This window comes from Dromaius novaehollandiae, chromosome 4 (genome assembly GCF_036370855.1).
Source record: "Dromaius novaehollandiae isolate bDroNov1 chromosome 4, bDroNov1.hap1, whole genome shotgun sequence".
Lineage (NCBI taxonomy): Eukaryota > Metazoa > Chordata > Aves > Casuariiformes > Dromaiidae > Dromaius > Dromaius novaehollandiae.
In genome coordinates, this window is record NC_088101.1 from 52,806,928 (window position 1) to 52,823,035 (window position 16,108).

Genomic DNA, 16,108 nt, shown 5'->3' on the forward strand with positions numbered 1-16,108 from the left:
GTTAAAAAGTTTTCATAAAAAGCATTTGGCAGGCACCATGAAGAGAGTTGTATAAATCAGTTTTGATTTGCAAACTGCATGATTGGGAAAGGTGCTATAAAACATTTTATGACCTCTCAGCTATGATTTCTCTCCTCATTTTTAGAGGAATATATATGGTGCATTTATTCAAGGCTTGCGGTTCTATCACATTGTGCTTATATTTTTCCGTGAAACTTCAGGGTTGTCGGCCACTACAGGGGCAGCTTTGATTCAAATAAGTAGCATCACGCAGCCACGTGGCTATGGTTTTGTCACATAAGGCCAGCAAGCATGTTGTGCCGTGCTGAGGGAGTGGCTAAAACATCTTTAATTTTGCTCAGGAAGTTAGCACATAGTTGAGAAAGATCACTGACTGTGCTGTGTTACTTCCTCTTTCTTTCCTGTTTGTTAATGCAGAATTCAGCCCTGTGTCCTCTTCTGTGCTCAGGGGAAATATGGGCCCTCATGTGCTGGTAGATGTCTCTTCTGGTAGTGTTCGTGGCCTCAGAAATTAATTAGTGTCTCACATAAATTGAGAATTGATCCCATCCAGGTTCCCAGCAGAAGAGAGAGAAGCTGATGCAGCTGCACTCTGAAATTTGAACTGAAAATGGTGACCAGAATGCTGCTCTAGTGCTCATTGGTTTTCACTAGCTTTTGGAGCATATTTTTAAAAGCAGCGGATGTGGAAACTATGATGACTGTAGAGCACAGCTGAGTTGTTGCTTAACAAATGTCAAGGTCTGTCTTGGGAAATAGGTGCACAGGCAGGGTGCTGGATCTGAGACATTCACAGATGTGTTCTCACATGTCTGGGCATGAAATCAGCTTGATCAACCTTCTTTGTACACCTGGATTCTGACTCATCCTGGTAGTTTTTAAAGCACTTTTATTATTCTCTTTGCTTCTCCCTTACTCTCCCTCCTTGCTTCCTAGGCTGAAATACCTCAGCTGGTGAGTGAAATTTATCAGAATTTTTTTGTGGAAAGCAGAGAAATACCCGTGGAAAAATCACTTTATAAAGAAATACAGCAAAGTCTTGTGGGTAATAAAGGCATTGAAGTATTCTACAGAATTCAGGCAGATGTTTATGAAACTCTGAAGGATAGATACTACCCCTCGTTCATTGTCAGTGATTTATATGAGAGACTGATCAAGCAGGAAGAGGAAAGAAGTTCTGTTCGACTCACACCTGAGGATAAAGATGAAGTGGTGAGTCACATGCATAATTTCTTTCCCTATTTTTTAAGATGATCTGAAAATGTTGGAATAAAGTGCTTAGAAGCATCTTTTGCCATTGAACTTTAGGCTTATTTTCTTTTCTTTTTTCCCTGATATATTTGTTAATATCATCATTTTTGCAATTTCTTCGAAGAGAGTTCATCAATACTGAGTTTTCTCAGTTTGTCTAGGGAGCTGTAATAGTGTGTCTTTCCTTAGACTCTAAGTGCTTGCTGATAGAGAGGTGTTTTCCCAGTTCTGCTAACTGCAAAACTATGGATAAAACTACCCAGTCTCATTCGATAGGTGACTCTGAAATCACAGGTACTATGTACTTCATTATTACAAAACACAATTTGCATTATTCAATCAAAGAAGAGTAAACATGGACATAAAATAGTCTGAATATTTGGGGCGGGGATAGGGGGAGGGTTTCTTAAGGCACTGCATAAGTGCAATATGATGATTGTGATGCATCTTAAAACTTTTTATAGTGTAGTTTTTGGTTTTATATCACCTAGCAATGTGTTAGAGCTTAGCTTTATTTTTTGATCAGTAAGACAACAATGAAGAAGTACCAAAATATTTAACAGAGTATGATTCATGACAATTGTATATTTTTATAATCTCTTTGAAACAACCTTTAAATTAGCTAAAATAGATATTTCAGATTTCCAAGCCTTTTGTATTCACTATCTTTCATTATGCTTCTTAATATCAGAGAACACAAAGCATACCTCTTACAAACTGCTTTGCTTTTCAGTGGAGGAAACTTCAGTGACACCTCATCAGTAGGCTTCTGTCTAGAGTCTTGGTCTCTGTGTCCTGTACATTTCCTAGGTACTACATAGGTTTAAAAATTGCACAAAAGAGTAGAAAAAGTAACAGTCAAGAACTCACATAACTTGTGTCTGAAATGGAGGGGGAAAAAAAAGAATCTTAGTGCTTTGTATCAATTTATTCAATAAATAGGCTATACTGGAAAACAAAACTAATTAAAATAACACTAGAACTGGAAATATTAAAACAAAGCGTTCAAAATGTTGTAGGCATTAACCCAATGCTGCACACTCAGGGCAGGTTTTTCAAGTGGGTTCTCTAAATCAGTCGTGCCAGAGGAGCTCGCGTCGTGTTTATCCGAGAACTCTTTGACAAGAGCATCCCTCAGACTAGCGAGCATCTTCTGGTCAGGCTGCCGCTTCAGATCAGTATTATCATCTTCACTTTACACATGGGCTTGCTCACAACACAGTGAAGCAGAAGAATTTGTCTAAAACTGAATCACTCCTGACCCAGCTGTGCATTGGAGATGGTAGATATTTCAGAGCTTTGTTGTCCTGATGTTTGCCATCACCAGCACTTTCAGGAAACACTGTTGCTCTTTTTGCCCAGAACTAAGTATTTAAACATTGTGTTTTTGAATCTCCTCATGTATTTTATACAGAGTCTGACAGAGAGAGCCATTTCTCCAAGAAAACTGACACAGCGCTTTAGGACTAGCTATCTTTTGTCAGATAGTATTTATTTCATACTCTCCTATAGCTGCCGAAAAATCAGATTTTTGACATCAGCATCATCTGTCGTTCTTTTAAATCATTGGGTAAACGTGTGCCAGATTAGAAAGCTACTTCTGCTGTGAAACCTGTCAAGACTAATATATTGCCAAACATGCTTATATAAGGAAGGATCTTTACACTTTTTTTACCATAAGTTAATTATGAAGTTACATACACTGTTAAAGCATAATCTCCCTAATAGAGTAATGCTAATGACTCTATGGCAAGCTTCAAGGGCTCTGAGCCAAAAACAAATGGTAAAAAGTTCCTGCTTTGGAGCTTCCACTGGCTTTTCAAATGTTGGGGAAAAATGTGCTGCTGCTTAATAGCCTTTCTGTGTCCTGTATAGGAAGCCGCAGCTGGGAAATCTGGTATTTCTGGAGGGCTCCATGTTAGCAAATACTGGACAGTTTTTAGTTTGTTTCTTGGTGGCTACGTCCATGCTTCCCAGGGCCCCGCTGGAGTTACGTATGTGAACTTTCTGCAGGTTTCACTAGTAGAGCTGTCTAGGTGGAGAGCCCGTTGGTGCCCTTGCGGAGGGCAGGGCAGAAGTGCGAGTCCTAATTAAATGCAAGAAAATCAAGTCGGGAGATGTGAATCCAGGCAAGGCCAAACTGTGCTGGTCCTGCCTCGTGCGGAGCTAGCTGTTTCTTCTTCCTTCTAATCCATCCTCAATCCATTTCACTCCTTTGAGAAGTCATCTTTAAAAGGTCATGAGTAAAAGTGAAAACAGAGAAGGAAGCAGCATCTGCTTTCAGCACTTTGAAGGAGATGAGCCTGGTGTTTCCGTTGGTGCTGCGTGTATCAGCTCACTAAAATAAGTCCAAAGTCTGTGTTCTGAAGTACTAATGGAAATGGAAGTCAGTAGTAGGATCGTGCTCTTTTTGTCTGACCACAGAACATTTCAATCTCAGCTTTGAGTATTCTGGTAGTGTATTTGATAATTTGAATATATGATAATTTATTATGTCAGAATTTTAGCATTTGATGATATACTCAGTGATTCAGCAGTATTTTCTACTGTAAGTGCCTGAAATGTTAGTTATGTGTAGAAATCGTGTCGCCTGCCTCTGGGAGTAGAGCATCACTGCTCTGTAATTATGTGCAGTCCTTCAGTTACTAGCACCGAAGTTGGCAGACGGTTCTTTAGCTCTTCAGTATTGAAACTAGCGTTTTTTGATTCTTTTTGACCTTTGTGCTTCCCAACAAGCGTAAGTTTTTTGTTTTATGGTTTCGTTCAATGGAGTTCTGAACAACATCCAGAGTTGTTAATATTTATGATTTGTATTACTGCACTGTTAGGAGACCACAACCAGGTTTCTGTGAGCTAAGCTCTGTGCGCGTGCTTGGAGGCAGTCTCTAACCTAAAGGGTTCACAGTCCATGCAGGTGAGACAGGAAAAAGGACAGGGCATAGAGCTGATGTTATTTGCTCAGCCACATAGCAGGCAAATGCAAAGCTGGGAAAGGGCATCCACCTCCCTTGTGAGGATCAGGCTGAGGAGGTTGTTATTGTTACTGTATCTCTCCTCAGATGTTTTTTCCTAAGATGTAAAATACTGCAGAATTTACAGTGGGGCTGCCTGGAATCTCCTCTAAAACTCATAGAATTTAGTAGAGACTGAGATTTCCTTCTGTTGGCTTTTTGTTAATTGTACAAAGATGCATCTCATTTAGTGGAAATGTCATTAAGTAACATAGACCTCTGTCCATGGTTCATGAGATTAGATTCCTAGAGTTTGCCATGGATAAATTAAGATGTGTATTCAACCACAACCAAACCTCAGAGATCTCTTTGAACGTGGCAGCATTGGAGATGGTGACATCATGGCGCTGCGTTTGCTGGATCTCCAGTTCTTCGTTCCCATTTGGGGAAGTACAGTAAGAAAGGGGAGGTTAAGGCAAATGCCAAAAGAAGTTGAAGAGAAGGTCACTTGAAGATGTGAAGTTCTGTATTTCTTTGCATGCCAGTAGTACGCAAGGTACAATTTGTTTGAATGGATAGCAGAAAGTGATTTATGAATTCAGGGTAACACATGTGCTTTTAACACATTTTTTATTAACACTTCTAAAAAGAGCAGTAAAATCTGTTTATGAAGAGGAAGAATTTGGTTTAAATCGATCTGAAGGCTGATGCATCTGTTTTGTGAGGGCTCGTGGGAGGCGGGACTATTTGTTAAAACTGTGGTTTTATTTTTTCCCCTTTTCTTGTAATCTCCCAGCTCAGGGCTGCAGTATTTGCTTTTTATCTAGTTCTGAATATCAGTCACAACTACTTAACTATTGTTTACTTTTAAAATAAACTTTGATTCTTACTCTCATTTTAACTAATGTCTTAACTTGAAGGTTATTTTGCACAATTGGCAAGAGTTGTTACAGAGCTGTAGCGTAACTGAGAATGAGATTGTCTGCCTTTTTAACTCTGTGTTTCCTGTTGGATCTGTTGGTTGGAATATCCATTAGCATGTGCTATAATAATAAGCCTTTATTCTTAGGTTTTTGTCTATATCAAGAATAAGTGTTCTTGCACATAAAATGCATTTGGAGCAAACAAAAAAATTTTTTTTTGCATTAGTAATGCAATCACTCCTATTTTCTATTTCTAGAGCCAAGGTTGTGAAGAAGCTAGTGAAGAATGCAGCACGAGAATTAATGAGCAGGCCAGTTACGCTGTAAATAAACTTCGCCAGCTAAATGACAAGCTGGAGTACAAGAAACAGGCTCTAAGTTCCCTGTGTAGTTCACCAAAACCCGACAAAAAGGTAGTACCTTTGTTTTCAGTCTGTTTTTATTTTGTGTGTTTGTGTCATGTCCAGGCATTTCAGGCCCTTCCTGGACAGGCCAAATTCTCTTTCAACCAGCCTGCCATCTAAGGGAAATCAGAGCTAGCTGATAACTGCTGGGGGGTTTTTTCCCCCTCTATTTTTTGAAGCTGCTGTCACTAAAATTGCAAACATTATGACAAACAAAGCAACACAAATAGAATAACGACCTCTTCCCTGCTACTCTTGCTGCTTTGTAGGTGACAAATAGTATTTCTTCCTTGCCTCTCTGCTGACCTGTACCTGGCGGGTTTCGGGGCAGCTGGCTCTGTTGCATCCCCGTTGCAGCGGCAGCACTGCCACATGGGGATGTGCTCGTTGTCTTCTGCTCCCTCTGCCGGCTCTGAGCACACGCAGCACAATTCCCTCATCTCCGCACCCGGTTCGCTTAAATAAAGGCAAAAAATGTTTCTGCGAGCGGCTGGCTTCCTTTATAAGGAGCTAAGAGAAGTCTTCAGACAGTCTTTAATCAGACTGTAGAAATTCTGAGGGATGTGAAACTTCGGTTTTCTGGCCTTGGACCAGAAATACATCCTATTTTCTCTTTACAGAGTGCAACAGTTGGGCAGTCTAAGAACACATTCAGGCAGAAGGGATTTGGCTTTGGCTCGGGAAGCTTGTTTGCCCTGCTTCTGAGGACTGTTGTTCAGATACAATTCGGTCAAGCTTTTTGGGTGTTGTAAGATTGTTTGCAATTGATGGAAAGCTGGTGGGGCAGACAAGCAGCCCGGGCATCTCCCTAGCGTGGCATCCTGCTAGGGAGGGTAAAAATGCACTTGAGCATTTGTCCCCTGCTCAGGATCTAGGTTCTTTGTAACACTTGCCTTCATTCAGCATTAGTGCGAAGGCGCTGGTCTGCGAATAGCAGTAGGCACCCCACTCATTCACCGCTGCCCCGCTCCAGGGGTGGTTACCTCTAAGAGCAAGCTGGGGCCAGTGGTGTTTTAGATCAGCACGGCCAGCTTCGCACCCTCCATCCTGTACGCATCTCCTTCTGCCAGCAACCAGGGGAATGTGATGCACCTTTTGCATTAACTTTGTTAATCTCAGCCTATTCCTGGCTTGCTTGTTTTCTTTTTGAAATGCTTTTTCCGTGAGACCCGTATAAAACATGTATGTAAATCCTTAACTGGCTCGTAGCACTAGGTAAGCCATGCCAGTCGCACGAGAGAAATCTGCTCACTTCACTTGTATGTGCAATACTGGTAGCTCTAAATGAAAAGGCTCTGTAGGGAGAAATCTTTCATTTCATTTCTCTCTGTGGAATATGAAGAGCAGCCAAGAGGATGTGAAAAGATGACAAGCCGCCCCGGGCAGTGCCCTCGTGTGTACAAGGCCCCCTGCCACATGAGACAGCTTGATCATCTTTGGGGATGCATCGGAAAGGTGCCACTTCCAGCGCGCATGTCTGGTGTGTGAGTGCAGAGGTGGACCGCTGCAAACACACAGGGGCTGCATCCTTCCTGTGTTTCTTCTTGCCATCCTCGGCAGCAAGGCAATACCTCAACGCTTCCCACCCAGAGCACTTTCTGGTGCTGGCTAAATCTTATTTTTGAACCACATTGTGTAATATAATTATTGAAATTAAATGTGACTAGGTTGAATTAAAAAATGCTTCTATCTCTCCTAGAAATTATGTGGAAGATGGAGGGATTTTATGTTAACTTGTTCAGATCTTTGTTATTTGCAGTGAGTCTGTACCAGCAGTGAACATAAAACTTACTTTAGCAAATCTAGAGCTAGGCTTTAAGTTAAAAATTGCACTACAGGCAAAAAGAATTACAAGTGCTGTGTAAGCACTGAGCAAAAGTGCATGCTTGTGTATGTGAGAGTTAGGCCATACCATTTGTTTTTGTACAGTTACGGTTTTAAATTTTTTTCTTTGATATCAAAAATACTACTAAACACTTATGTTGTTATATTCACATGGATATAGCACGTCCATGTTCCCTTATGTTCTTGAGCAATAGTAAGTATTTATACTCCATTTACACCCTGTATCTCTATTCCCTACCTAATTTTTTGGGGGGGAAAAAGCACATCCCTTCTAGAGTGGTGTTATTCCCCATATATTTTTGCTCCTAAAATATTTTTTTGTCTTCGAAAATGCCTGTGTCTTTGAAGCAGAATAATAAAATGCAGCCAGCAGTGCTATAAAGCTTCAGTATTTCCTTTATAACAGCTATTTACTTATGATGAAACCTTGCAAGTTCTTCTGTATTAATTCATTGCACACTGTTCCTGCATGCCAGTTATAGGAATCAGAGTAGGTTGACTGCAAAGCAATCTGTATGTAAGCAATAATAATAATAAAAATCTATTCTGAGATTAGATAAATGCTAGAAGAAAGTGTTAGATTTGTCTCTTGTAAGATGAAAGATTATCTGCATGACAGCTATCCCCCCCAAATTACTGTAGCTCTTTAAGAGCTTCTGCGAGGATGCACCATTTCTGATGCAAGTTTTACAACAAAGATTCATAGATTTGACTGTGAAGTATAGCATGTTTTTTAAAAGTATCAGTTTCTTTCACTGCTTTTCTAATGATACATTTTATGTATGCTTCCACATTCTCCTGTTGTATTGTTTTCTGGTAGTGTGCATGTTCACTTATTTTTTTTGCTGATGCTATAGGATACACTATTTCTCCTTTATGAGATTATGACTGTAAGCTATGTCTTATTTAGAACTACTTTTTCAACGTGTGCTTTCCACAGTAATAAATCATCCCCTTTCCAAAGCTGTAATGAATTAAATGGTAGCTTCTTGAAAGATTGTTAACAGAGTTAAGTTCCAAGAAATGAAATCTATTACCAGGTTCTTCAGTCACATCACATATCTCTGAAAGGGGAGAAAAAAGTAAGAAAAAATTACCTTCAGTAATGCCTTCAGTAACTGGCATTTCAAGTCTATATAAAACACATAATATATGTGCATAATATTTAATTCTGTCTAAAATACCTTTTTTTTCCCTGAAGCATGATAGTAGCATGTCTCTCCATATTGTTTTTTATTTTAGTATTGCAGGCTGACATTTAATTTTACTATATATTCTGGAAGTCTATAAAAGACAGCATGAATTCTCTTACTTTTTTCTGATTGTTCTCCTTTCCCACTCTTCTTTTGTACCTTTTCCCCTTTCTGAATATTGTCCTCAAAGACACCAGTAGGCATGTTACAAGCTTTTTCTTGGCAATTGTAACTGATAAATTTTCCTCTGCAGATTGTTTCCAAGTTGAAGGATGAAATTACTTTGATGGAGAGAGAGCACAGTGACCTTCAGTTGCACATTGCAAGAACGGACTGGTGGTGTGAGAATCTTGGCATGTGGAAAGCCTTCATAGTCTCAGGCGAGGTGTGTTTCTCCCAGGGTTTTACCTTCTGGGTCAGTTCAAACTTCCAGTGTGAAAAGAAGAAAAAAAAAAATCTGTATATACTTTCCATATACCTTTGTGTACACTGTGTATAATTCTGTGTTTACCTGAGGAAAAAAGTTAACCTCTTCCAAATCCCTCTCTTTCCCCCAGTCTCTGCTATAGCACATATATGAAAGTTCTAGTTTTCAGACTCCGTTGTTAGAGTTACAAAAAATATCTGTATATGCCTGCAGAGATTTTGACATTGGATATAGTACTGTGCTCTCTGAGGGACATTATTTTTCCTCAGTGAGCACAGTCAGAGCAGTGTCTTGTTATATTACCGTGCTGTCATACTTGGGCACAGCTGTCTGTCTGGTATGCCTGCAAGATGCAGTATTTACACCTGCTGCGGTTGTTATTATGATGTTCAATGGCAGTGTAGTTTCAAGGGACTGGAATACCCAGACTTTGAGGAAAGTGCTTTAAATTTGTGAGCAAGTCACAGAAGAAGCCAGGGGTTTTTTTTCCCTTTGTGGTTTTGTTTTGTTCTTCGGTTTGGGCATAGGCAGAAAATTGTACAATGAATGTGTTGTGGACAGTACAACCTGTGCATTTGCTTGTTGGCCAAAAATAAATAAATAAATAAAGTCATGGTATTTGTTGATAGGATGGTAAGAATTCCTCATAAAGGCAACATAGCATGGTACCTGTCAAAACTGGTAATGGAGAGATTATATATAAAGACTTTACTCCATGCCAGACTTCAATGCCTGAATTTTAAAAGGATTCATAAATCCTCCAGTTTGTCTTTATTCTTCTGTATATAGGTTTGTTTCATATTAAATGGAGAAGTTAAGTACTCTGAATATTATGAATACTCATGTGTACGTTAAAGGTACATGTCAGTGATAATATCCATCCCATGTTAAATGTTGTTGCCCAGCTGGAAATAAAAAAGTTAATGCCTAATGGAGACCACTGTCAAAAGTACTAGTAGTGGCTCCTTGCATCTCATAGCTTCCTATTAACAACTGTCCAGAAGGGAGCCCAACAGATGCTTGTGTTATGTAGCGACTGGAGGTTCGCACCATACCTAAATGATCATCGTGACTATACACTTCAAAGAATCAAAGGCTAATAGTATCTCTAATGGATTCTCTTCCTCTGCTATTAAGAAAATGTTCCTTAAAGTAAGTATAAGTAGTTTCTTCGAGGAAATTCTCCTTGGAGGGCAGGGAGGGAAAGAAGTGCTTTTGAATTTATTTGGTTATTGTTTGAGCTGCTCCAAACTAATGATAACTCTCTCAAAAAACAGTTTAAAGCAGTCAGGCTCCTAAGTTGTCTTTAAAAATTGTGCGTAACTTTTTAAAGTCTGTTTTTGAAAATAGCAAGACCATCTGCAGCAAAACTGGAGGACAGCAGCTTTCTGATAAGGGTTGCAATACAGCACTGCCTTTATTATTAAATGAGTAGGTGGTTCTGGCTAGTGCCCTGCTAAATGACGGGGAGGTTGGGAGACGATTCAAATATGTGATCATTTTCTGTCTTAACTGTAATTCTTAAGAAATACTGGCTCAGTTAATTAAATGTAGGCTTGTATTAATTATGCTGCTTGCAGCCCTGTGCTTCAAGGGGTGGGCTGGAGAGAACACTAATGGTGCAGTTTTCCATGTGAATTAATTGCTCAGGAATGATCTGGTTGCAGTGAATCAGTTCAAGGGGCATAAGTAGGTGACTTGGTTTTTTTTGTTGTTGTTTTTGTTTTTGTTTTGTTAATCTGCGAATGCATTGTTGCTAATCCTAACTTTTAGTCTGAATTTACAGAGGGGAAAATTTGGTGGCCCTATGTGGGTTTTTTGTTTGTTTTTTTTCTTCAGAGAAGCTTAGTAAAAGTAAATGTTGCTATAGAATTGGAGCTGAAAGAGCAATAGCTATCATTGACCTTTTAAACTGATTTATTAAATCAGGAAGTAGGTAATGCATAAAATCTACATTTACTCACGACCTGCGAAAAACATGCAGTGCCCCAAATGTAGTTTGTGCTGCGTCTTAGCTTACATCTTTCAGTCTTTAGAGTTTTGATTCATCTAAATGAATCTAGCTGTGCGGGGGGGGGGAAGAAAAATCCATGCAAATGGTATAACCTGTAGGTGTTGGGTGGTAACTAACTTTTCTGATAGACTGGTTTTGGAGATGTAAATGTTTTGGCTGATTTGCAGAGCCTGGAAAAAAGACCGTAGGAACAAACAGCTTGAGGAAGTCTCAGTTCCAGAGAATGGAGCTCATAGATTTGAATAAGGTGGGGAAAAAAGCCTGTCTTACTCATTTAGGTATATCAAAATTTAGGACATGTGTGCTAAGTGAGAGTTAAGAAAGTTAACCTCCTGCAAACTGAGAAAAGCAGAGGTGCGCCAGGTATACCTTCTGTATTTAAAAGGGAATTTAAGCTGCAGCCCGGTTAGCCGCTATTTTGTACCTTCGCCGCTTGGGTGGATAGGCTCAGAGAGCTGCTCCGCCGGGAAGGCGCTTCTGGTGAGTCACACAGCTTTTCACCAGCATGATGACAAGGCTAGTTTCTGTTAATATTTAATCGTTCCTGACGGATGTCTAGACCAGCCTTTAGTGCCTCTAACTGAGGTGATTCAACAGCTCTCCTTGGCAGCTGGTTACTTTACTTGAACCATTATTACAGTTTTTGCTAATGTTTAGTTTACATTTTCCTTACTGTAGCTAATAGCTATCGCTTCTTCTGGAAAGTATTTCACAGTAATTGTTTCCTGTTTGTTTTTACAGTGCTCCGTTGTATGTTTCTAGTTGTGAGCATCTCTTTTTTGGTAGGACGTGCCCACCTCTGCTGCACTCCTTGTAGTTTTTAGTAGTGTATGGAGCCATTTGAACATCCTCATTCACATCTCTGTCCTACCCGCTTCGGGGTGGTACTTGGTGCCTTCTAGTGAGTAGGTATAAATCTTTGCCTTTTGTGGACTAGGTATCTGTGGCATGCTGGTAGACTATAAATTTTGAAATAATCCTTGCACTGTCTTGAGGCTGTGAAGTTCCTGCAAATGCGCAAAAAAAAAAAAAAAAAAAAAAAAAAAGCAGCAGCAGCCTGAAACCACCTTAGGTACTTGATGGCTGATTCCTGGTCACATAGGTAAGTGTGTAACCTGAAAGGAAGGGGCCTAAGAAAGGACTGAGGATGAGAATTGTGGAAATCCAATGTTAAGGGCTAATTCTGAGAGCTCTTAACCAGTGCTGTGAAAAGATCGGGGCTGAGACACTCACAGGATTTTCGCACTCAGAAAACAAAATTCAAAATAACATCAAAGCAAAGCCAGAGAGTACCAGATTCCATTTCTCTGGTATGCTTTTTCAGTTTCTACTAAAAAAATTTTAAAAAGTCTGCATGCTTGACCTCGTCATCCCTTAGATTCTTGCATATGCACAGAGCCCACTAAAAGGTGTACCGCATTAAGGGACTGCCTTGAGGCCTCTTGTAATTAATTGTTTTCATTAATGACCAGAGCACAAATGTTAAGTTTGCATTAACGAAGAATTAAAGCTGGAAGACAGTACCAATATGGAAGAGGGTTAGGATGGCACTCAGAAAGAACGAGATTGATCGTGCGTGTGGTTTTTGTTTTTTCTGGAGTTTTTTGAGAATATCCCTCAAGGTGAGAAAGACAGAATAACTAACGTAACAGGTAGGGACGGTTTCCAAAGCGTTGGCTCTCTCTCAACAGTTGCAGTTTAGGTGTTCCTGCACACATGCAAGTCTCTGCCCTGCGGAGGAATGTGTAATGCAGAATAGTAAGTATGATTTAAAGCAGCATTTTGAGCTTTGATCTCCCAGTTTGAAAAATTACTGCAAAAATATGTTTGCAAGTCACCTACAGACACAAATCCAAACTTGCTTGGGGGTAAAGAGGGTAATGACTTTCCCAGAAATTCCCAGTCCCTCTGTGCCAGGTGCCTCTGACGTACGTTTTGGAGGCTTCTGTTCAACGTCTCTTTTCGCAGCAGTCTGGCAGGGAAAGGAGAAGGGCAGTTCCCCAAATAGCTGTGCTTGAAACCAGGCATATTTTCAGAAGCTCAAACTGGTGCTCTGTATTCTGGATGCTGCTGCAGCAGCTCTAGGAAGAGTACATTGCAAGGAATAGTAGTCTCCTTGTGCAGCTGGGCAACTGTGAAATATGAAGACATTTTAATTGTATATCTTTCACAATGATGATGTAGCAACTCTTCAAATTATCTGTCACTAGCTTTAAGTGCTATCAGACTTTTATAAACGTCTCATAAGAGGTGTTGTCATTAGGAATTTTTAAGTTTCTTCTTTTTCTAATTGGATTAGGCAAATTTCCTTTAAAAATAGTCTGAAAAACTTAAAAAATTTCTTCTCTTTAAATGGTAGAGTGAGAGAGGTGCACTGTGATTACCTTTCTGATATTTACATGTATATTAAAACAAGCATTTGGGATTTGGGTTTGGCTTTCAGTTTTCGTTCTCCATAGATGTATTCAAAAAGACTGAAAATGTGCCTTTTAAAACAGCATGCTCTCCTAACAGAAATGAGGTTTTTAAAGATCTGGATGCTGTTTTAAAAGGTCATTATCTTTAGGATACTTCTGTGTGAGAGCTATACAGAAACAAAATTAATAAGAAAAAAAGCTATGTATTTTGTGTGTTTGTCTTACTTGCCTTTCATAATCTATTTAGCAGTCTCCTTAAAATAAATAAGTAAATAAAAACCTGTTACCATTGGGACATAAGTATGAAATGGTTGGTACCTTAGGAAATTGAGAAATAAAGTGGTCTCTCTGCTGCTGACTTTCTGTTGTCTCAAGAAAATCATTCAAGTTTTCTTTGCCATAGTTCTCCCTTTTGCAAAATGCAGTTGATCACTTGTACTCCCTCTGGCTATTGTGTGTCTCAGTTCACTGATATCTGCAAAGGTTGTGAGACCCTTGAGAAACCATGGAGGGTGCTGGGTGTTGTGTGTGTGCCGAATAGGCTCAAACCCCAGTGACGGAGAAGCGGCTCTCGGGCAGCCCCAGCTCCTGTGGCGGGACAGCCCCTGGGAAAGCAGAGTAGGGAGAACAGACAAGAAAATGGAGAGCAGAGCTGAAGTGTTGACAGGCAATCAGAAAGGTGTGTGATAGGTACCTTGAAGACTGAAATAACGCAATACAGCTGTTTGAAGAAGACCTGTCAAAGAGAAGTGATTGCTGATGGACAGTGTTGCAAAGCTGTTGGTAAAGTGTAATGGTGGCTAATTGGAGGACTGAATCAGCACTGACACAACCCTGTGGATAAAGTTTAGTCCCTTAAGGGTATTGCTCTATGTGTAGCCATCAAACAGCAACAAAAAGCACGGGACAACGACAGACTGAATTTGTACACCAGTCACCTGGCAGCCTGAATATTCTGCTCTTTGCTTTCCAAGTAATGCACCTTCTCTTTTTTTCACAAGGTTTTAGAAGAGAATGGAGAACAAGTGCCCTGTTACTCTGTCATGGTGAGTTTACAAGAAGCTGGTGGAGCTGAAACTAAGAACTGGACTGTTCCCAGGAAGCTCAGTGAGTTTCAGAGTCTACACCGGAAACTCAGTGAGGTATGAATCTCTTTTGGGGAGGGAGAGGGAGAAAACGTAAAGTGCTAAAATATGTCAATATAGTATTTGGAAGGGGAAAAAAAAACCCTGAAAGACAGAGAAAATTAATATTACCAGCTTTTAGACCAGCACTTTGGCTTTTAGCCTTTTAGAGTTGGCTTTCTGTCCACATATTTCTGGCCTCTGCCAGATGGTTATAAAATCTTGTGAATACCTTTTTCTATTATTTTTTTTCCTGCTTACTAATGGATGTTTTACTGAACTGACCAGTGTCCAAATCACGTACACTCAGTACTGCCATGTGTGCCTGTTTTAAATACCAGATTTTGTCTCTGGCTTCAGGGCATGTGTCAAAAATGACAGCTCTCTCAGAAAGAGAGGGTTTCTTTTTAGATTGCAGTAACCTTTCTGTCTGAAAGAGAATAGATAACGATGGTGTTTCGAAGGGAGAGGTTTTAGATATCTCAGCCCATAGTGGATAAGGAGGGGTGTTTGTCAAGGTGCTGAAAGGGGAAAGGTGAAGAGAGTACAAAGAAGTCCTTTTATTTCCCTTTTGGACTGGAACCACTGCTAAGCAAGCTGTTCTTTCTCCTACACAGTGTTTTCCGTCGTTAAAGAAAGTTCAGTTGCCTTCCCTCAGCAAGCTGCCCTTCAAATCTGTGGATCAGAAATTCATGGAGAAGTCCAAGAACCAGCTTAATAACTTTCTGCAGGTAAGAAAACAAAGATTGTCGAGTAATAGTAAAAGTACCAGAAGTTAAAAAATAAGCTGTATGTTCACCTTTTTTGTGCCAAAAAGATTTGACATCCTCAGCTGTTTTCATTGCACACATTGCTTCATGCTCACTCCTAAGACTCACTTTCTGTGTATCTCATCCTATTTCTACAGCCACTGTTTGGAGAATCCTGGTGCAGTTGCGCTCTTCTTCCTCCCATTTGTAAATGATTGGTCCTTCCATAACGTTTTTTTGCAAATCTCTGTTTCTGAACAGCCACTCTACACTTTTTCCGTCTGTGGGGTCCTAGCGGGTAGTCGTGGGCCATTTCCCCCCTGCTTTTTCTAAGGAGCCCTGATATGCCATTCACCACAGCGTGCTGTTCAGGGTGCCTGTGTGCTTGGAGGGGGAGGTCTTTTTCTTAGGGGTGTAGCTCTTGTTGAGGCTGGAGTAGATGGAAGCAGCTTGTTCATGAAATTGAGCTCTCTGTCAGGTAAGACCACATGGCATGCGTATTCCGGGGTCTCTGCTAGGAGCTGGTCTGTCAGGGAGGATTGAAAGCCTTGATTTGCTTCACGTGATTCATCTGAGACACAGCTTGCCCCTGTCCCATTTTAGCTACACTCTGCAGAGACTCTTGGAAGGTGTTTGGTGGGAAGCCGGTCAGTGGCATCCGAGCATGTTCCCTCTTGGCCCCACGCAGTCCAGATTTACTGCGTGACCAGGGAGCTTGAGAGGCGCTCTGCAGAGAGCTGCATCTGTGCCTCCTGCGGGCTGAAGGGAAAAGTGGCTTGCCTTCTGCCT

General features: G+C 40.4%; 1 protein-coding gene across 4 annotated transcripts in view; it reads left to right on the plus strand.

The window, feature by feature from the left end:
• SNX25 (sorting nexin 25) overlaps positions 1 to 16,108 on the plus strand; it is a 91,024-nt gene that overhangs the window by 62,602 nt on the left and 12,314 nt on the right. For all 4 annotated transcript variants that reach the window (XM_064511046.1, XM_064511048.1, XM_064511045.1 and 1 more), the window contains exons 9-13: positions 958 to 1,233; positions 5,404 to 5,559; positions 8,842 to 8,973; positions 14,448 to 14,588; positions 15,188 to 15,301. In XM_064511046.1, coding sequence (XP_064367116.1) covers positions 958 to 1,233; positions 5,404 to 5,559; positions 8,842 to 8,973; positions 14,448 to 14,588; positions 15,188 to 15,301 — 819 coding nt within the window. The remainder of the gene's footprint in view (positions 1 to 957; positions 1,234 to 5,403; positions 5,560 to 8,841; positions 8,974 to 14,447; positions 14,589 to 15,187; positions 15,302 to 16,108) is intronic.